Here is a 21,808-nt window from a genome sequence, read left to right on the forward strand (position 1 = left end):
TTCTGCAGGATGCAGATTCCTTAGAAAACTTGGACTGGAACCACTATTTGACCCAGCTATCCCAGTGCTCAGTCTATACCCAAAGGACTGAAAATCAGCACCCTACAGGGACACAGCCACATCCATGTTTATAGCAGCTCCATTCACAAGAGTTAAAATGTGGAGCCAACCAAGGTGCCCTTCAACAGATGAATAGATAAAGAAACTGTGGTTTATAGACACAGTGGAATATTACTCAGCCATGAAGAAGAATGAAATGATGGCATTTGCTGGTAAATGGACAGATCTGGAGAAGATCGTGCCAAGTGACATAAGCCGATCCCAAAGAATCAAAGGCCAAATGTTTTTTGTTTTTTTTTTTTCTGGAATGTGGATGCGGATTCACAATGGGGAGGGGATAGGGAAGAACAGAGGTACTTTGCATTAGGCAGAGGGGAGGGAAGGGAGGAGGGGTATGGGGTAGGAAGGACAGCGGAATGAATCAGACATTATTCCCCTAGGTACTTGCACGATTGCACGACTGGTGTGACTCTACATGGTGCACAACCAGAGAAATGAAAACTTGTGCTCCATTTGTGCTCCATGAATTGAAATTGAAATTCTGCTCTTTACGTACAACTAATTAGAACAAACACAAAAATGAAAAATAAATCCCCAGCTTTCTTCTGGGATCCGCGGTGCCTGGGGCTTTACGCGGGCTAGTTGCTTTGTTATTTAAAATAGGAAAGTTTCGGGGTTTTTCTGGTGTGGGAAGCATAGGGCCCTTGCACGTGAGAAGTCTGCCTTGGTCACCCGTAGTGGTCACCTCCTTCTCCTTGCAACACACCCCTCCGGCTTCCAGGATGCCTCTCTCCACTGAATCTGCCTTCAGGTTCATGCCAAGCTCCTGCTCAGGCACCTGCCCCTGCTTCCTCACATTCCATCGGCTCTTAACACAGGAGCATTTCGGGGTCTTTGTTACAATCCCAGGAAGCTAACATAGTCCCCCTGACCAAGAAAACTCTAGCACCATTTTCTCCAAAGTCCTGACTATACGAGTAGACTTAGCACATGTCACCTGAAAAATAATGTGTATCTTTCAGACATTTTCACAAAAGTAAGGCTCCTTTGGACTCCTGATCATACCAAGATGGTGCACCTCCATGACATTGATGTGATTCTTCATGAAAGAACGAACAAGGCTCGACATCGGAGTAAATGTCCCTTTATTGAGGAACAGCTCTGCATATTTATAGAGCTGAGGTTGGTTTGACAGTTGGCATGGGGTGCTTTTTGATTGGTGGGTAAGGATCAGGTGAGCAGCAGGGCTAGTCTGATTGGTGGGTAAGGATCGGGTGAGCCAGCAGGGCTCTGATTGGTGAGTAAGGATCAGGTGAGCCACCAGGGCTAGTCTGATTGGTGGGTAAGGATCAGGTGAGCAGCAGGGCTAGTCTGATTGGTGGGTAAGGATCAGGTGAGCAGAAGGGCTAATCTGATTGGTGGGTAAGGATCAGGTGAGCAGCAGGGCTAGTCTGACGGGTGGGTAAGGATCAAGGTGAGCCAGCAGGGCTAGTCTGATTGGTGGGTAAGGACCATGTGAGCCAGCAGGGCTCTGATTGGTTGGTAAGGATCAGGTGAGCCAGCAGGGCTAATCTGACTGGTGGGTAAGGATCATGTGAGCCAGCAGGGCTCTGATTGGTGGGTAAGGATCAGGTGAGCCAGCACAGCTAATCTGATTGGTGGGTAAGGATCATGTGAGCCAGCAGGGCTCACCATTGGACGGCTCTTCTTGAGGGATGGGGAACTTAGTCTTTGGAGCTGGGGTGACTCCCAACACTTCTAATGGCTTCCTCCCCCATCACTATTAAATTGCAAAGTCAAAATGCAGACTGCAGGTTAAAAATACTAGAAAAGGGGATTCCATCTGTCCCGAATGCGTCCAGACATTTTCCTGTCAGTGTAACAGCATTCATGTAGCACTCCATGCGTGGCGGACCATGAGTAACTGGAGAAGATCAAAACCTACAGGGGGATGTGCATGGGTTACGTGCAGACAGTACACGGTTTTCATGTGGAACTTGAGCATCCTCCTTGGAAGCTGATGGATGGTTGTGCTTATTTCTTTTCTGTCTCCCTGCCCTGGGGCTAATCAGAGCTCTCTCTCTTTCCTTCGCTCCTACATTCCTGGCATTCGCAAGAGCCCCTAGCACACAGCAAAGGCTCCGTCAGCATTTGCTGAATGGTTGACTGAGAGGCTTCACCTAAGGGTGAACTTGGACTTGTCCAGAGGAGATAGCCCCGTTTCAGGCTCCAACTTGTCAATCAAAACGGTCAGATCATAAGATCCCCGCGGGTGAAATGCAAAGTCAGAGGAGTGCTGTTCCCGTTTGAGATGAGACAGTCACAGCAGCACCCTTCTGTTATGGAGGGTTCCGTCCTTCGCGTACGTACGAAAGGGAGTGGCAGATCCTTGCAGGACACAAAAATTCAGCGGACATCATCACCGCAAAGCGAGAGGAAAGCTAAGGTGCAGGAACACACCATCCACACTGCCAGAGAGTCTGCCCTGGAAACTTGCGAGCTTTCCGGATATGCTACGCTCATGGAGAAAAACCAAAGGTGGTCTCTTCCAAAAGAAACACAGGAGGAAATAATGCTTTCAAAATACGAAGGTTTGATTTACACTTCCCCAAAACTAAGACTCGGGTGGACAATCTACACCACCCAGAGGGTGCACTCCCATTACTAAGATAAGACAGTCTCGAAGCTTTTTCTTCCTTAAAAAAAAAAAAAAAAAACTCTATTAAATCACAAAGCAACAGAGAATTGTGAAGATGTGGAGATAACCCACTTATAGCTCCCAGAGCATGAATGGCTATTTATTTACTTATTTATGGTACCAGGGATTGAACCATTTGAGTGCTTAACCATTGAGTCACATCCCAGCCCTTTTGGTATTATATTTAGAGACAGGGTCTCGCTGACTTGCTTAGGGCCTTGCTAAGTTGCTGGGGCTGGCTTTGAACTTGTGATCCTCCTGCCTTAGCCTACCGCCCCCCCCCCCCAGCTGCTAGGATGACAGGCATGCGCCGCCACCGTGCCCAGGTGAATGGGTGCTATTTTTACACATTTTAATTTGCAAAATGTTCTAATTAAACCTCATTTGCAAAAATGGGCCACGAGCCAAATTTGGACCGCAGTCTAAGAATGGCCAACCCCTCGTCAAGAGCATTTGAAAAGCATTTATAGAATTTGAAATAGCATTTATAATAGCATTTGAAAGCTATTATAGAATCGACTTCATGAAATTGACATGAACACTGGTGTTGTGCAACTTGATGATATGCTATTGATTGAATGTTGGCGTTGCTGTTCCCGTTTGGAGATAGGGAGCAGGAGGGCTAATTTCTCACTTCTCTAGCTCCGGATTATAGAGGGAGAGGGTTAGATGCACATTGCAGGACCAGCCTTCTCCCACCCGCCCCCCATCTGAGTTTCACACCAAAGCATGTTCCCCGAGTCTCGATTCTCTCGCGGATTCATTCCATTAATTCCTTTGCACCCTCACAATTACCTGCGGGAATGCACCCCGGAAAACACAAAGCAAGCCCACTCTCGGAGATAGCTGAACTCAACTTCGTATGCAAACCGTGTTGCATATTTAACTCGTGAATCCAACTTTGGCTTCTGAGGACAATCGTCCCTTTTACCCCTGATCCTAGGTGGCGCTTTCAGCAAAGAAGATGGACCTGCTCACTTCCAGCAAGTCAGATTTCAGGTTCGATCCCGTAACCTTTCCTGGCACAGGTCACCAGCCACGAAGGACAGGCACGGAGGAGTCTGAGCACAATGGAACACTCTGAGCCCAGGCGGTGGCCAAAGTGACAAACGAAACCACTTATCACCCTGGGCGAAATGCAGGCCTATTATGGCACTGACATGAACTCTCATGGGAAAGGACCGCGTCCGTCCTCCTGTCCCGGGAGAAATCCCGTCACTTTTTGTGAGGGCAGACTCCTGTAAGGTTGGCAGACAATGCGATTTGTTACATAGAAACCACGTCTGCATGTTAAAAAAAAAACAAAAAAACAGATAACTAGCCAGGGCTACAAAGAAAGTAGCCACTATAAACAATCACAGGCTAACACACACACACGCACACACAAAGGGAATAAAAACTATATATATATTGCAGGAAAATGAATGTCGATGTCTGAGATCCCGCTTCCCACCGAGCTGCGTCCCAGGAGAACCTCTGAAGGTGCGAGACTGAGATCCACTGCAGTTTTATTTTAAAAGTCATGTTGCAACTAGCTTGCAAAGTCTCCAAGCAAATAGAACGTTGGTTCTAATATTTAGATCTCAGTTTTTCCTTTCCGGATTTCACACTTGGGATACTTGAACTTCCTCTTAAATGAAAAAAAAAAAAAAATCTTCCCCTTATAGTAACCTAAATGTCCAGGGCATTGGGAAGTCACTGAAGCTTCGTGGCAGGTAAATTTGCAACAATTCAATGCTCGCAAGACTCATAAGACGACTAAGGGTCGCTTGTTGGAAGTGGAACATATGTGCAGCCCTGGGGTTAGTACCGTCTTGGAGACACCTTTCCTTTGCTCCGTATTCAGAAATGGAGAAAAAGATGGGGAAAAAAACCCTCTGAATTTGGAGGGAAAAAAAATACCATAAATATACAAAGACATTAGATTAATAATACCTTAACTTGGATTTTGACCCTTTTCTTCCTAAGTTCCCTGAAATGTGTATTATTTTTGCAATGCCCAGTTGATAACTAATTTAAAATGCCCCAAACAAATATTTGCCTACTTTGAAAACCATAAGAAAAAATATACAGATTTGGATTCTGTCTTCTATGGTTCACAGACTTGGAATATTTTCTTCTTTCCGTGCTCATGTGTATATTATGCACATAATCTCAAGAGCCAAAAGCAAACCATTTATTTCCAAGACTCTTCAGAGTTGCAAACCTGATCTTACTGTATTACACTGTTACCACTGAGCAGCTTGTATTTTCCAGTGAGAAGTCGGCAATATGTGCATTTTTACCCATTTTTCCATGGATAGAAACAATGTCAAGAAGAGGTTAAAACCCATCTGCTGATAAAGAAGCCAAAAAGAACAAAAAAAACCCATCCTGTATTTTTCTATGTGGACGACCCTCATCCCAAATAGCGTGCCTGCCAAATTAGGGTCTCTGCTAGTGAAACATCAGTTGCTCTCTTATCCCGAGAAACGGACAAAAGTGGAAAAGCTACCTAATGCTGCGAGGAGAGAGAGAACATGGAACGGAGGGATATGGGACTTTGGCGGCTATCAGCTCCATTTTTTAAAGGAAAATTTGCAATACTCAATAATAGCAGGATTCCTTTCCCAGTGGGAAAACTCTGAAGATATGCAGGTAAAACGCGCACTTCAACATTTCTTAGCGGCAGTGTGTAAGAGGAATCGCAGGTTGTCGAGTTAAACAACAGGCTCCCACCCGGATTCCCCGGTGCTTTGTAATTCCAGGGCCCCCTGCACCTCCTTGTGCGAGGCTGTCTAGACCCACAGTGAGCTCTGCCGTGCACAAGCCAGGTGTGGGGTGGAACGGCTTGCAGCAGTGGATACCACAGCTCCCCTGTGCACCCCTCCAGGGAGTGACCCTAGGTGGGTAGTGCGTCCCACACCAGCCCCCGAGCTCCCCTTGGGGACAGAGGTCCTCTTGGTCATGGTGGTAACAAGTGTAAGACACCCCCCTTTACTGTCTTCTTCCTGCCTCACTTCCCCTCTACCACTCAAACCCTCAGAGCCGTCGAAGCTCAGCATCCTCTGGCTGTGGGGAGACTCCTGGCTTGGACCTGCAATCTCTCCTTTGGCTAAGAGTCGTATTTCCAAGCACCCCGCGTCAACAGATCTGGGGACGCACCGATGCATCTACCCCTTGCCCTCTGAGATTTCCAGTCGTTTTTTTTCCAAGTGGAACGATACAGGAAAGTTGAGGCAGACCCTAGGATCGGGCAGGATTAGTGATTATTTTGGTACTAGGGATTGAACCTAGAGATGCTTAACCACTGAGCTACATCCCCAGCCCTATTTTGCATTTTATTGAGACACAGGGTCTCAGTGAGTTGCTTAGGGCCTCACCAAGTGGCTGAGGCTGGCTTTGAACTCACGATCCTCCTGCCTCAGCCTCCCAAGCTGCTGGGATGACAGGCGTGAGCCACTGTGCCTGGTTATTTTTAAAACTTTAATCCAATTTCCCTACTCAACTACTGGAGGGAAAAAAAATGGTATACAGGCTTTAAACAAGTAAATTTAAAGAGCATTCCAAGTTCTCTTTTATTCTTTTGGCTGCCGGAAAAATAAGTAATAATAATAATACTGATTTCACCCGTTCTGTAATCCTGGATAGATTCTGGAGCAGGTGGGAGTTGGTGGTCATCCGGAGCAGGGTATGCATGAAAGTGAGTTACTAATCCATGCATCAGATTACTTTTAATCTATGCACTGAGAATTCCCTATAAAACACAGATGTTTAGGGAAGAATCCATCAGGGCAGAATAAATGAGTTAAAAAGAAATTACCGTAAACAGTCACCGGTCCATTTTGGCAAACTAGAGACTCATTTCGAATTTAACACAATCATAAGGAAGATAATGGGAAGAATTTTGGCCTTTTCTATGAAAATTGGGGTTATAGCCTACGGAAGCCCAGCAGTGAGGCTAAAGTAAAGAGAATTATTTTTTTTTTTAATCATTCTTTCCTTTTCCTACTTAATTTTATTTCCAGAGGTGTTCGTGCAGATGAAAAAAAAAATTCCTTCCCGTTATGGCTACATTACTACCTGCCCCAAATACACTAGATGATTGCTTGCCCTTGGACATGGTGTACCACTGTGGGGACACTGACTCTTTCTTAAAGCAATGCTAAATCGCCAGAAGGCGGGCACGATTCTGCAGCAAAACAGAAGTAAATGGGCCTTTATGGACAGAAAAGGCACCATGAGTTTCGAAACAGGGTAGGCAGCATGAAAGTGTTGTCCTGTTCCACTGGAGAAAGTCAAGGTCAGGAAAAGAAGTTATTTTTCTGATTTCGGCTTCTCTTTTCAGCTCTGCAACTGAATGGAGAAAGAACTTCCTGGTTCCAAGAAGCAGCAGTGCAAAGGTCCAGTGGCCACGGAGAGAGTTTGGAGTGTCGGGCAGATTTGTGGGAGGAGGTTTGAGAAGGAGGAGGGAGGAGGGTCTTCTAAGACTGTTGACATGGTAAAGAAGATTGCGTCCAGTCAAGTTAGACCTGGAGTTATGAGGACGTGCTACCCTCAAGACAGACCCAAGGTAACAGATGCCAACAGAATCACTCAGACTATGGATTTCTTCCAACCCCAAACGTTGGTGATGGTGCTACAGAACTGTAAATCATACAAATCATCGGGCTGTACTCCCATAAAGAATAGGCTTTGTGGCACCGTAGATTATTTTCATAAAATCGTGAGACAATATTTTCCAGACGAGACTTCTCTCCACTTGCGACGGAGTCAGGAAAGACCTGGCGCCATCTTGGTAGAGGTGAAGTCTCCTTTGGGTGGATCTGGGGGGAGCGAGTATGTTCCCCTGTTTAGCTACCTGTGACACTCAGGTCATTCTTGTGGTGTGTCCCACTAACGAAGTCATAGAACCTACCATGCATTCTGTGCGGAACTTTTTGTTTTCTAAGAGTTTAATAACTAATGTCTGGGATGCGCCTCCCGAGGCAACATTTGGCGCTGGAGTTTGGAGCCTAGTTAGACACGCGGGAAACAGAACAATACCTTCCTGGTGGCCGCAATGTTTCAAAGAGGGTGCATTTTTGTTCGACAAAAGCCAAACTAAATTCAAATTAAATTCAGAGGCAGTCGCTCTGATTCTGGTCTATTGTATTGCCCTGCAACACGAAGTGTTGAAACTGAGTAATTTTTCCAACCTTGGGATCCTCCACCCCACCCCATGACGGTCCTGAGACTGTCTGCAGACCTCTGCTTGGGCGCTAAAGGTCTTGTGAGAGCAGGGCTCTATAAAGAATCACGGGAGTCAGGAGGTGCCACCAGTCTTAACAGGTAACATGACTCTGTCCCCAGAGGCGACGAACTGCAGCCTTGTTCTGAAAGTCCCAGCCCAGATCCTGCTAGCTCCTGAGCAGATGGGAACACGTTCGGATCCCCAACGTGTCTGGATCCCCTTTGAACCGTGCAAACAAGGGTGAGAGAGGCCTCCAGCTTTTTATCGACCCCTGCCTCCTAACCTACGATTCATTACTCATTCCACCAGCCTCTCCAAGTGCTCGGGCCACCTGGAGACAGCGTCTGGTCTGACGGTTGGACGTCTTCATCTGCAATTTCCCTTGACAGCAGGCTTAGTTGTGTGTCGTGTTTGCCTCCCTGAAACAAAAGGTACCTTTCTCTTTTTTAAAAAAAAAAAAAATGACTTTTTCCTAAGAAAGATACAGATCTGCAATGCACCCCCTAACGGAGTCCAAATAATATTTTTTAGTACGAGTTTTCTTCTCGAGTCCTGTGTTGGGCAGAGAAAGTGGTAGCAAATAGAAATGGGCAGACTGTGACGGGGACACCTTGACAGTCATGCCCCAGAAACCGCCACATGTCGCAGCCACACCGTTGATGTTGTAAGGCTGACATTAATCGTTACTACCACCATGCACTCGGCTTACTTTTATTGTAAATAAATTAGCTTCCATATAATTCTGGGTTAGTAAGTGAATATGACATTTTTTTTTTATCTATAAAACTAGATCTTGGGGCTTGGGTTGTGGCTCAGCGGTAGAGCGCTCGCCTTGGGCTTGCAAGACCCTGGGTTCGATCCTCAGCACCACATAAAAATAAATAACTAAAATAAAGGTATGGTGTCCAACTACAACTAAAAAAAATAAATATTTTTAAAAAACTAGATCTTGATTGGTCAAGTGGAGAATAAATCAGTTTTGACAGTGCTTTGGAGAAATAAGCCTGAAGATATCATTGCTTTCTGGTTAAATTATGTCCTTCCACTCGTATAGACTAAACTAACCACTGATAGCATAGAGGATCATCTGATTCCACAGAATAAATAGCAATAAACAGGGAATTTCAAAATTGTAGCAATGACCAAAAAAAAAAAAATCTAGGAGGGGTCCTGGTTCTAGACATTATGAAACAAAACTAAGAGATTAATTCACTCAGTTATCAGCTATTTTACGAAAGATGACATTGCACCTAAAACTCAGGCTTTGTCCCCAAAATTTGTAGAATGATGCTTGGTGGAGAATTTTTTTTTGTACGAGGAATTCAACCCAGGGACACTTAATCACTGAGACACATCCCAACCCTTTTTGTATTTTATTTAGAGACAGGGTCTTGCTGAGTTGCTTAGGGCCTCACTAAGTGGCTGAGGCTGGTTTGAATTCTCCATCCTCCTGCCTCAGCCTCCTCCCGAGCCGCTGGGGTTACAGGCGTGCGCCACTGTGCCCAGCTTGATGGAGAATCTTAGTGAAGAGTACAAGTCCATCCTGGAAGACCCCAAATTCAAAGTTTAGAAGGCCCCCTTATTATCATTTTCAGTGACAATTTAAAGGAAAAACTCCGCTGACCTCCTAAACCATACATGTCCATGGTACCGTCCAACACATCTGGCCCCCTTCTGTAACAGCAGCATGGCCACCCGCTGACCAACCACCGCATGGAGATGGCCATCACATCCCAGGTGCGTGAGGGAGCAAGGCGAGGGTCCCCCACTGGGCGCAGGACAGCGAGACTGACCTTTGGAAGAGCGGAAGTGTTTGCTGGGTGCCGTGAAACCCCGAGTCCCGTGCACGTTGACGGCCGCCACTCGGAACTGGTACCACCTGCTGGGTCTTATGTCGGTCATCTGAACCCGCTCGTCCGTGGTCTGAAGGGACATGTCACAGAGCACGGGTCAGTTTTCATTCTGATGTGTCCACTGGGTGTGTTTCAAAAAAATGACGCAAACTCTTTAGCCAATGCAAATAATAATAATAATAATAATAATAATCTTGACCTCCCTTTGCATAAGCCCCTCTTATCATTTCCAGATACAAAGAGAGTCACGTTTGCATGATAGACGAGAAAGTGAATTCATTCCTAGGTTATAGAAAGAAGATGCCTCTTAAACTCGATTCTGCACACTTGGATTCAAAATATTTGCAACACATTTGGAAATATTCTGACATATTTAGAAAAATATTTTTGGAAGATATTTGGGTGAAAAATATTTGGGGGGAAAAAATGGTCTCTGTACTGAACATGTACGTGCTTCTTTAACTCCCTTATGATGCGCCCCTGGACAGTACAGGTCATCAATATGGAATCATGGGATTAACGATACGATTCGTCCCTTAACAGGGACTTCGATAGCATTCAGATCGCCTTGGGTATTCTAAGTCATCTAGCCAGGACTTCAAGTGTAACGGAGGATTTGCACAGCTGCAGGGAAATACTGTGCTGCGAGGGATTTCGAGCATCATCGGATTTTGGAATCTGCAGGGGATCCTGAAAAATAATATCCTGCATGGCTATCCAGACACAACTGTCTATTCTTGTGCAATTAAAAAAAAATAGATACTGGGTGAGACACGTAGGTTTTCTTGCACCTACTGCTAGGGTCTCAAGATAGCAAGTAACTTTAGGGACTCACCTGGGCCACCGTCTGCCACTGAGTGGCATCGTCCTCGCTGGGGTGGATGCCGTGATTCCATCTTCTTTGCACCACGTAGATGACGGGCTCAATGGACACGTTGAATTTCGAGGACCACTTCACCTCCAGCTGCCCCGACGGGTGCTCGGTAAACCGTAATTCCTTCCTGGGCTTCAAGGGGACCCCTGGAAGCAGACCATGTCAGTTCAAGCCATGTGCATGGGACCCCAAGTGCAGGTACGTGCTGAGCGAGGAAACCGACAAGAGAGACCAGTCTCCTCTGCCCCCCCACCAAGATTCCATCTCCTTTCGTAAACGTGACCTCTCCGCTTCGGGTGTCACAGGAGACATCTGCATTTGCACCATAGATCCCATCTTTGAACCCGCTTTCCCAGAAACACACAATCGCCGGCTGATGGTATTATTATTATTATTGTTATCATGCCCCGTCGTCTTTCATTCTGTTTTCCGACTGTGGACACTTAAGTACTTCCAGACTCACACCAAATGCCACCCCCCCTCTGCGTCTCTTTCCCTAAATTTCCCAGTTGGAAAAAAAAAAAAAAAAAAAAAAAGGATCCATTCTCTGGGGCCTCTCGACTCCCGAACGCACAACTGTCAGGATGTGCCTTTAACTGCTTCTTGCTGCAGGGAGCTCATTTAACGATGCCTGTCTGCTGCATGAAGCTACAGCCCCCAGAGGTCTTTCCCACCTCTTGCCATGTCCCAGAGGGGAGAACATGACGCAACACCAAACGGTCACTGAATATTTGCTGGAGGAACCACCTCCCCGACTTTTCTGTACTCCAGGCAAGAATGAACCCGGGGAAATGAGAAAAGTGGGAAACATTTGCCTAAACCTTTTCGACAGTGGTGAGCCCTCCGCTCCAAACTCACTTCCAAAAGGGAACCCTGATCCCGGGTATTGTGTGCTGCCTTCCCGACCGTGTATACTTTCAAATAACCCTTCTCTCTTCTATCATGGCTATATTACTCAAATACACATTTACTTTATTATTTTTTTCTAAGAAAAGAAGGTTCATACTAAAAACCAAAGCAGTCAAAATGTTTTCAAGTAGAACAGATTTTTTTTTGTTTGTTTCTTTGCATTGTCTATAGTATTTTTTTCCCAGTTTTAAAAGAATTTTTTTTATAGATAAGATGGGAATCCCTAAGTTAATTCCTGACCAATTTAATACCACAAGCAGGTCTCTATTCCTTGTGTCATGAAAAAGGGTACTCAAACTGGTTCGGAGTGATGAGAATCCAAACTGAGCGGAAAGATCGCTTGGTGTCCTTCTTGGGTTTGAGATGGGCAGGCAGGTGACAGACGCGTGATTCTACCGAGAGGCTATGCAGGTCTGGGGACATGTCCTGGTGCAGAAGATGACCAGTTCCTTCTGCAGACTTTCGGAGCGGTTTCCGAGACATGTGAATCCGCCCTTCTCCCTGGCTGCCTGCCACGTGATCTTCTAGGGCGAATACAGTGGTGGTGAATATCCCCCGCCGTTCCACTAACCTGAACCTATGGGAAGCACGTGTGCAAGCATCCAGAGCCCTTTGCCGAAAGGATTCAGTCTGGAGTAGCATTCCACCACCGACAGCCTTCCCCGGACGTAATGAGCCTCAGGGCCACGGTCGGTTCAAATTTCTCCATTAAAAAAAATCTCCTTAATTGGGATGTGCAACGCTCCTGCAATCTGCATGTTAAGAGACGGTCCATCTGCTTTGCATTAGGGGTAGCTGGCCCCCTTGATTGGAAGTCATCGCAGCTCGGCTCTGTAATTGTGTGCAGATGGAGGCCCCACACCCCCAGGACCTCCAGCCCTCTCTGCCAGAGCACACCAGCCTCCTGAGCCCAAGGAGCATCCCGATTGCATAACCAGATGTGGACATGGATCACTCCTTCCATCTCCCTAAAAGATTTTCTCCCTAAAAGCTGTTTTTGAACCAATTAGCCGTCTGAAATCTAAACTATCCTGATGAGAAATGTAAAAATATTATCATATGTCACCCCACGAGATGTGACAAAATAGGTCCTTTTTTTTTTCTCTTTAAAATGCAAAAAAAAATATATTTTGGTAGCATCAAAGCGACAAAAAACCAGGCTTTTAAATGATGCTAAGAAGAAACTGATAGAAAAATCAATAATGATTGATAATCAACGGTTGCCTAGCCATGTCGAGATTCAGCTCTCAGTGTCAAAGTCTTTCCCTCGTTGGTCTAAATGATTTGAACATACTGTATTAGTTCATCTCCAAAGTCCTGAAACTTGAGTTTCGCATTATTACGATACGTGTGAAAATATTAAATCAACTCTGTCGTCTTTTGAAAAAGAAATAAATGGGCAAATGATTGATTGCTGATTGGTTCGTGACAAAGAGATGAAAGGAGAGGTGGAAATGGGTCTAAAACTTGGTAAAAATTTTAAGTTTCATGGAATGAGAAACTTCCTGCCTCTCCACTCCTGTGAACACTCGGTGTCTTTTATTTCACTGCCCTTCGCTTTATTGAAAATCAAAAGAAGAGAGAGAGAGAAAGTCTGTTGTTTATTTCAAACTATAACACAAGTCCGTTCAAGTTAGCTGCAGAGGCACCGGCTCAGGGTCACCCGTGACATAACCCAATTCTGATGCTCTGACATCGTGGAGAATTCTGCCCGTCAACGTTTTCAAAACACCCGTTGTTTACAAAAACCCAAGTTCTCACATATATATATACTTATAAAGCATGTGAGGGTATAAAATCTGCACCTCTTACCTCCCCTCCTAGACCAAATAGAAAGTGCGGACATGTATGCTCCATTAGCCTAAAACTTTAGTAGCATGCAAAACAGTTACATCGATACTCTTAAATACCAATTTGTTGCAAGAATTCAGAAAACGCCTTGCACACTCAGATGATTCCTTTTTGTGCATGACGAGCTCATGCATGCACCCGGCGCGGGCTGAGGGCGGGTTCCATCTTGCCCTTTGTACCCCAGTGCCCAGAATGGGTCACGGCCAACGAGAGCCGCTCCACCGATGTGGATTCAACTGAAATGTATCAGTGCTGGAAGGTCTGGGGCACATGCGCTTCTTTCCAACTGAAACCCAGGGAACACATGGAGCCCACCTTCCCCAGGATTTCCAAACAGCACCTACCTGGACGACTATCGAATAAGTGAACAAGGAGAAATGGGCAGGTTGGTCATGACTGCCCAGTCGGATCTGGTCCTCTGTGGTCTACACTCTGCATTTAAGTGAAATTCTTCCGCTCCACAAAGTAACCTAAGACTAAGGTCAGTGTGGTGAGGGGAGAAGCGTAGGTTATTCCTTAGCCTTCAATTGCTGATGAACCAGTGATTTTATTCGATTAGAAATGTTTGATAATGACACTTATCTTCATTGGATGATGATGACGAGGAGGAGGAGGAGGAGGAGGAGGAGGATTTCTAATGGTACCCAGTGAGAGCTTTGGTTCGGGATACTATTTCGATAGGTGTTAGACAGCCACCGAGTCACATCAGAACATCCCAAGGTCCTGGGGCCAGCAGCATTAGTTGCTGATGAGAGCAAGCAGGTTGACTTTTATTTGAGAAGGTCAACAAGGGTTCCAAGTTGCTACTAGGCTAAGAGGTTATTGAAAGGATTCTGACGGGATCCATTTGATCCTTCTTGGACACACAAACTAACTCACGGGTAGTCTCAAATGCTCCTGGGAGAGACACACACACACACACACACATATTTATATATATATTTATATGTGTGTGGGTATCATTGTTTCCAAGAATAATTTAGTTTTGTCATTCTTTTTTTAAAAATTTTTCTTTTAGTTGTTGACGAACACAATACCTTGATTTAATTTATTTATTTCTGTGTGGTGCTGAGGATCAAACCCAGTACCTCGTGCGTACGAGGTAAGCATCCTGCCACTGAGCCACAATCTCAGCCCAGTTTTCTCATTTTTATTATGCAAACATCATTGGCTCACTGCAGGCTTCATACAGTCCATTCGTTCTACTGGTGGCTTATGTTCTGTGAATTGCCTCTCTTCCCACAAAATCCAAGTTAGGAGCTCCTTTGTTGCACAAGAGTGACTTTAGCACTTCTTAAAGATCCACTCTGGAACCACCATTTGACCCAGCTATCCCACTCCTCGGTTTATACCCCAAGGACTTAAATCAGCATAGCACAGGGACGCAGCCACATCCATGTTTATAGCAGCTCAATTCACAAGAGCTAAACTGTGGAAGAAACCCAGGTGCCCTTCAATAGACGAATGGAGGAAGAAAAGGTGGTACATCTACACAGTGGAATATTACTCAGCAGTAAAAAAGAATAATATTTTCAGGTAAATGAATGGAGCTGGAGAAGATAAAGTGGATGCTTATCTATAATGGGTGTGTGTGTGTGTGTGTGTGTGTGTGTGTGTGTGTGTGTGTGTGTGGTGGGGAGAATGGAGGAACTTTGATTGGGACAAGTAGAGCATGGGAGACAGGAAAGATGGTGGAATGAGATGGACATCCTCACCCTAGGTACATGTACGACTGCACATGTGGTACGACTCTGCATCCTGCACAACCAGAGAAAGGAAAAGTTGTGCTCCGTTTGTGTACGATGAATCAAAATGCATCCTGCTGTTATAATGTATCACTAATTAGGACAAATAAAAATAAATAAAGAAAAAAAATCCATTCTATTTAGTTCCATACAGGTTCAAATGTGTCTTTATATAATTCATCTCGTTGGTCCTTCCTGGAATTGTTCCTATTTCCTGTGAAACAGGCACGTCTGAAATTCACACCGATTCTCCAGTGTTTTTAATTTTAAATGCCTATTTTCATTGCCATCATCAACTTTTGAAATAGGCTTGTTTTGAAAACCCGGTGAGTTTTACAAAGGGCTTAAAAATGAGTATTCTGACAGCATCCTCTTGGCGAAGAGCGTACAATCAGTCGTCACGGGGAGAAGTTTCATCACATCAAAGTTTTTAGAAATGAAATAGTTTTGGGTGTTTCCAAAGTGACTTGTTGGAGATTACAATAAGAGGGGTGGAAACGATGAAATTCCAGATCTATTCGAGAACTGTCACTCAGTAAGAAGGGTAGAGCGCCAAATATTTTGAATCTGGGACATAAAACTTATGTTGGGGTTCTAAGGATCCAAGAGGCATTTTTTCAGAAAATTGATAACATCAGGTGGATTCTACAGGTTTCAAGGGGAAGGCAATTCCAAGAGGCAGACCGGTGCATTAGTTCTGCACCCCTGTCTCGAGATGACCACTCAAAATATTTACAGTCTGCACAAGGACACGTCTGCTCTCGGGTTGGGCCGACGACAGAAAATCCCCAGCGCAGATGTGTTTATCGTGCATTTTTCAAGTGGTCCTCAACCCCAGCCTCCTTTCTGCGGATTTGCCATGTTTTTATTACAGTGTTACCCCAGTACAGCTTAATCGACTCAGTCTGCCTTTGAGAAGCAAAAAAAAAAAAAAAAAATACACCAAGTTCATGGACCGCTGTTATCCTTTGTATACGGTCAATTAAAACTCCGGCTGGGCTCTGGGGTGCGTGCCTGTTCGTCCCAGCAACTTGGGAGGCTGAGGCAGGGGAATTGCAAGTTCAAGGCCAGCCTCAGCCACTTTGGCAAAGTCCTAAGCACCTTAGCAAGATCCTGTCTCTTCATAAAATATAAAAATGGGCTGGGGAGAGGGCTCAGTGGTAAAGCCCTCCTGGGTGCAATCCCTGGTGCTATCTTTTTTTAAAAAAAAATCCAACAACAAAACTCCAACTCAGTTGCTTATTAGTGCCTCACATTGTGGCTGAGGTCTGTGCGTGTTTTAAGACACGTGGGTAGGGCCCGGGATGAATGTCCCCCGTGTTTTGCATTCTTGTGGGCATGGCTGAGCCCTACCCCAGCCGCACACTGACAGCCTCCGGGCTTTGCTCTTTACCTTTGTAGAGTGTCTTGGGCACCTGGCAGGTGTGACCGCAGCCGTTGGAGCAGCACTTCTTGACGCCCGAGCACTCGAGGTCCACATCGCAGCTCTCCACGCAGGCGGCCGCAAACCCACTGGCCCTCTCGGGGGCCGGGCAGTCCCCCTGCTTCACCAGCAGGACGTACTGGAGGAACTCGCAGCTGGTTAGGCACTCGTAGTTCTTCTTGGGGAACAGAGGCTGTGGCAGAGAAGCAGAAGGGAGACACAGACAGGATTTTTTTTTCTTTTTTTTTTTTATAAAAGTTTCCACGAAAGACACATGAAGTCCGATGCCCCAGGCACCCTAAAAGAAGAACTTTTATTTTCCATTTTGAGACGGGATCTGGCTAAATTGCTTAGGACTTTGCCGAGTTGCTGAGGCCAGCCTCCTGCCTCAGCCTCCCAAGTCCCTGGGATTATGTGTGTGCACCACCTGACTTTAGATTGCACACAAAGGTCATGCCGCGTGTCTGAGTGAACAGTCTCCTACCTTTACCTTTCCTCTCCGCTCAAAGAGAGCTGCCCAAAATCTGTCATGGGGGCTGGGGGTGGAGCGCCCACCCTTAGTATGCATGAGGCTCTGGGTTCCGTCCCAGAAGCAGAAACAGAAACCAGGATGGTAGACAGTGACAAAGCCCACTGAATGCAATTCAAGGGGACTTTGCGGACTGCATGCGTGACCTATATTTTCATTTTCTAATAGTCAAGGCTTCTCCATTTTCTTCATTTGCCTTAACGCTAGTGAGGACAGCGCAGTAGCCTTCCCGTGGAGCCCTCCTGATCCTGTCCGTGTCCACGCGTTGACCCTCTCCTGGCGTCACCTCGCACAGTGGCCTGAGCCCGTAAAATGCAATGCATCTCAACGATGCCCGGGTTTTAGAGCTGAGGTGCCCAGGCCACCTGCGACCAAGAGGGGCTCGTCGGTAAGTGGTGCAGAGGGACAACGTGGGTGGCCTTCAACATGGATGTGCGCCTGCGCCTTGCATCCCCTTCTCACCCTTGAGACGTGAGCTGCTGTCTCGAGACGCTGGCTCTTTCTGCCCAGGAGCCGAGGAGCGTCTGAGGCTCCTGAAAGCTTCCCCACGCAGAGGCTGGAAGACAGCATGACATTTTGGGTTCCTTGGCCTCCGCTGGGCTTATGAAAGGACAGCCAAGATGCCCCCCACAGCCCAACCTAACCCTATATTGTGGTTTCGATGTGGTGTCCCCCAAAAGCTCATGTGTGGAACAATGCAAGAAAGTTGAGAGGTGGAATGATTGAGTTATGAGTGCTAGAACCTACTTAGTGGATTAATCCACTTGAATGGATTGAATGGTGACTGCAGCAGGTGGGGTGTGGCTGGAGGAGGGGGTCCCTGGGCTGTGCCTTTGGGGTCTCTGTCCTGTCCCTGGTGAGCAGAGCTCTCTCTGCTCCCTGGTGTAGACTAATAGTGGCTTAATCCACTTGGATGGACTCACTGGGTGTAGACTAATAGTGGATTAATCCACTTGAATGGACTGAATGGTGGCTGCAGCAGGTAGGGTGTGGCTGGAGGAGGGGGTCCCTGGGCTGTCCCTTTGGGGTCTCTGTCCTGTCCCTGGTGAGCAGAGCTCTCTCTGCTCCCTGGTGTAACCTAATAGTGGATTAATCCACTTGGATGGACTCACTGGGTGGTGACTGCAGCAGGTGGGGTGTGGCTGGAGGAGGGGGTCCCTGGGCTGTGCCTTTGGGGTCTCTGTCCTGTCCCTGGTGAGCAGAGCTCTCTCTGCTCCCTGGTGCCCTGTCCTGAGCGGCTCTCCTCCTCCAGGCCCTGCTGCCATCTTGTTCTGCTCCCCTTGGGCCAGAGCCATGGAGTCGGCCACCAGGGACTGAACCTCGGACACCATGAGCCCCAAGTAGACTTCTCTTCTTCTAAAAGCTCATGTGTGAGACACTACAAGAACCTTCAGAGGGGAAATGATTGGGTTGTAAGAGGTGTAGACTCATAGTGGATTAATCCACTTGGATGGACTCACTGGGTGTAGACTCATAGTGGATTAATCCACTTGGATGGACTCACTGGGTGGTGGCTGCAGCAGGTGGGGTGTGGCTGGAGGAGGGGGTCCCTGGGCTGTGCCTTTGGGGTCTCTGTCCTGTCCCTGGTGAGCAGAGCTCTCTCTGCTCCCTGGTGCCCTGTCCTGAGCTGCTCTCCTCCTCTAGGCCCTGCCGCCATCTTGTGAAATGACTGGGTTATAGAGAGGTGTAGACTAATAGTGGATTAGTCCACTTGGATGGACTCACTGGGTGTAGACTAATAGTGGATTAATCCACTTGAATTGACTGAATGGTGACTGCAGCAGGTGGGGTGTGGCTGGAGGAGGGGGTCCCTGGGCTGTGCCTTTGGAGTCTCTGTCCTGTCCCTGGTGAGCAGAGCTCTCTCTGCTCCCTGGTGTAGACTAATAGTGGATTAATCCACTTGGATGGACTCACTGGGTGGTGACTGCAGCAGGTGGGGTGTGGCTGGAGGAGGGGGTCCCTGGTCTGTGCCTTTGGGGTCTCTGTCCTGTCACTGGTGGGCAGAGCTCTCTCTGCTCCCTGGTGCCCTGTCCTGAGCTGCTCTCCTCCTCCAGGCCCTGCCGCCATCTTGTTCTGCTCCCCTTGGGCCAGAGCCATGGAGTCGGCCACCAGGGACTGAACCTCTGAGCCCCAAATCAACTTTTCCTCCTCTAATTTTTCTTGTCAGATCTTTTGGTCACAGTGGTGAAAAAGATCACTAAAAATACCAGCACTTTGCAGAAGAAGGTAAAGCATGGAGATGCCACTCAGACACAGAAGGAGAGCCACACCCTGCCAGGCAAGCCTGCCATCAACTGCTCCGTGCACAGAAAGCAATCCGGCAGGTCTTAGGCTCTTAGCCCACATCAGGTACTGCTCCTGAAACAGCTCAGGGGACCCCAAATGCAAGGCACTAAGTGATACCCTGTCTCTAAATAAAATAGGGCTGAGGATGTGGCTCAGTGGTTATGAGTCTTGAGTTAGTTCAATCCCTGGTACTCTTATTCATCTTGTTGAGATTGGAAATGTTGGACTGAAATGCGTGTCTGGCCAATATTATGCATATTTTACCACGATTGATAAAAATATTTTAAAGAGCTAGAATTTGTACATACCAAGCGCACATGCATAGCATCAAATAGTGTCTACGTCTTACAGCCACAATGATTTTTCTGATATAGCAAATTTAACGTATTGAGACTTTGTTCCAGTTGAAGGCCAGGGAAAGATTTTGTGTTTTTTTCTTCATTGGCAAAAGAGGTTAGACTTAGAAGCATCATCTACAAAAAGTATAATTCCAAGGTGTGAATCAGACTGGTAGATGCCACACAAAGTGGGTTGTTAATAGTTACAATAAGTGCTGACGAGGATGTGGGGAAAAGGGTACACTTGTACACTGCTGGTGGGACTCCAAATTGGTGCGGCCAATTTGGAAAGCAGTATGGAGATATCTGGGAAAGCTGGGAATGGATCCACCATTTGACCCAGCTATCGCCCTCCTCGGACTATTCCCTGAGGATCTTAAAAGAGCGTACTATAGGGATACTGCCACATCAATGATCATAGCAGCACAATTCACAATAGCTAGACTGTGGAACCAACCTAGATGCCCTTCAATAGATGAATGGATAAAAAAAAATGTGGCATCTATACATAATGGAGTACTATGCAGCACTAAAAAATGACAAAATCATAGAATTTGCAGGGAAATGCATGGCATTAGAGCAGATTATGCTAAGCAAAGCTAGCCAATCCTTAAAAACAAATGCCAAATGTCTTCTTTGATATAAAGAGAGCCACTAAGAACAGAGCAGGGAGGAAGAGCATGAGGAAAAGATTAACATTAAACAAAGATGAGTGGGGGGAGAGAAGGGGAGAGAGAAGGGAAAGCATATGGAAATGGTAGGAGAGCCTCAATGTTACACAAAATTACATAGAAGAGGTTGTGAGGGGAAAGGGGGGAAAACAAGGGAGAGAATTGAACAACAGCAGATGGGGTAGAGAGGGAAGATGGGAGGGGAGAGGAGGGGGGATAGTAGGGGATAGGAAAGGTAGCAGAATACAACAGTCACTAATATGCCATTATGTAAAAATGTGAGTGTGTAACTGATGTGATTCTGCAATTTGTATTTGGGGTAAAAATGGGAGTTCAGAACTCACTTGAATCAAATGTATGAAAGATGATATGTCAAGAGCTGTGTAATGTTTTGAACAACCAATAAAAAAAATAGAATTTGATAATGGCATGAATTCAATTGAACTAAAATCAAAGCTGGACTTAAAAACCTTACAGGTTAGACTTGGAAGAAGAGCTACAGTCTCAACATCGAATCTCCACAAATTTGCAAGTGGTTCATTCAAAAGCCACTTTGTAAACATTTAAAGTATCCAGATCTCTTGCGGGGGTGGGTTTTGTCTCCCATTATTTCATAGCTCATTTTTTTCCTGTGGGTGGTTTAGATGTGTTTTATTTGGTTGGCTTTGGGAGTTTGAAATTTGGTTCCAAACCCAAGTGAGTCATCCCGAAAGTATGGCGAACAGACTTGTTACAATTACGCAGTAAGCACCAGCCTCCCTCTTTCCGCACCATGTGTGCATTACAAGCCACGTGGAAAGAAAGGACATAGTTACCAAGATCATTGGCTTCCAACCCCAGACCTGCTCATTCCGTTCTGCTGAGCGTCTGCTCTTTGCTAAGTTGGAAATCACAGGGAGTTGGTTTGCATCATGCGCTAATCGAATCAGCTCCACTCAAACATACAACATATGAATACAATGGAACAAATTCACCGAGGAAAACAGAGCATGAGTCTGGCATCAGCTTCCAAAGATTGTACTCTCCCTTCATGCAGCACCCTAAGGGTGTGCCTGTCGATCACTGCACCCCGGAACCAGGAAACGGAGATGTGTCTCCTCCCACGGAGAACTATGGGTTGAACTCTTGATCCTCCCACCTCAGCCTCCTGAGCAGTTGGGATGGCAGGCCTGAGCCACTGCGCCCAGCTCAGCCGGAGGTTTTTACATAAATAAAGTTCACTTTATAATTGGGTGCATTTGGAACAACAGGAGCTCTGTTTTATGATTTCTATTTATCAAAGCTAATTTTTTTTCCCTCTATCCATTTCCCTGGATAATTATCGTGAAATAGGTTGAAAAAAGACTAATAGTGAGAAAA

At 46.2% G+C, this 21,808-nt stretch overlaps 1 protein-coding gene across 1 annotated transcript in view; it reads right to left on the reverse strand.

The window, feature by feature from the left end:
* Positions 1-21,808, reverse strand: part of LOC101955519 (anosmin-1) — a gene marked incomplete at its 5' end in the record, with an annotated part of 66,206 nt that overhangs the window by 38,066 nt on the left and 6,332 nt on the right. The window contains 3 exons of the mRNA XM_078035558.1: positions 9,764-9,893; positions 10,659-10,843; positions 16,596-16,818. Of these exons, the coding sequence (XP_077891684.1) occupies positions 9,764-9,893; positions 10,659-10,843; positions 16,596-16,818 (538 nt within the window). The remainder of the gene's footprint in view (positions 1-9,763; positions 9,894-10,658; positions 10,844-16,595; positions 16,819-21,808) is intronic.

Source organism: Ictidomys tridecemlineatus, chromosome Y (assembly GCF_052094955.1).
Source record: "Ictidomys tridecemlineatus isolate mIctTri1 chromosome Y, mIctTri1.hap1, whole genome shotgun sequence".
In the NCBI taxonomy this organism is placed as follows: domain Eukaryota; kingdom Metazoa; phylum Chordata; class Mammalia; order Rodentia; family Sciuridae; genus Ictidomys; species Ictidomys tridecemlineatus.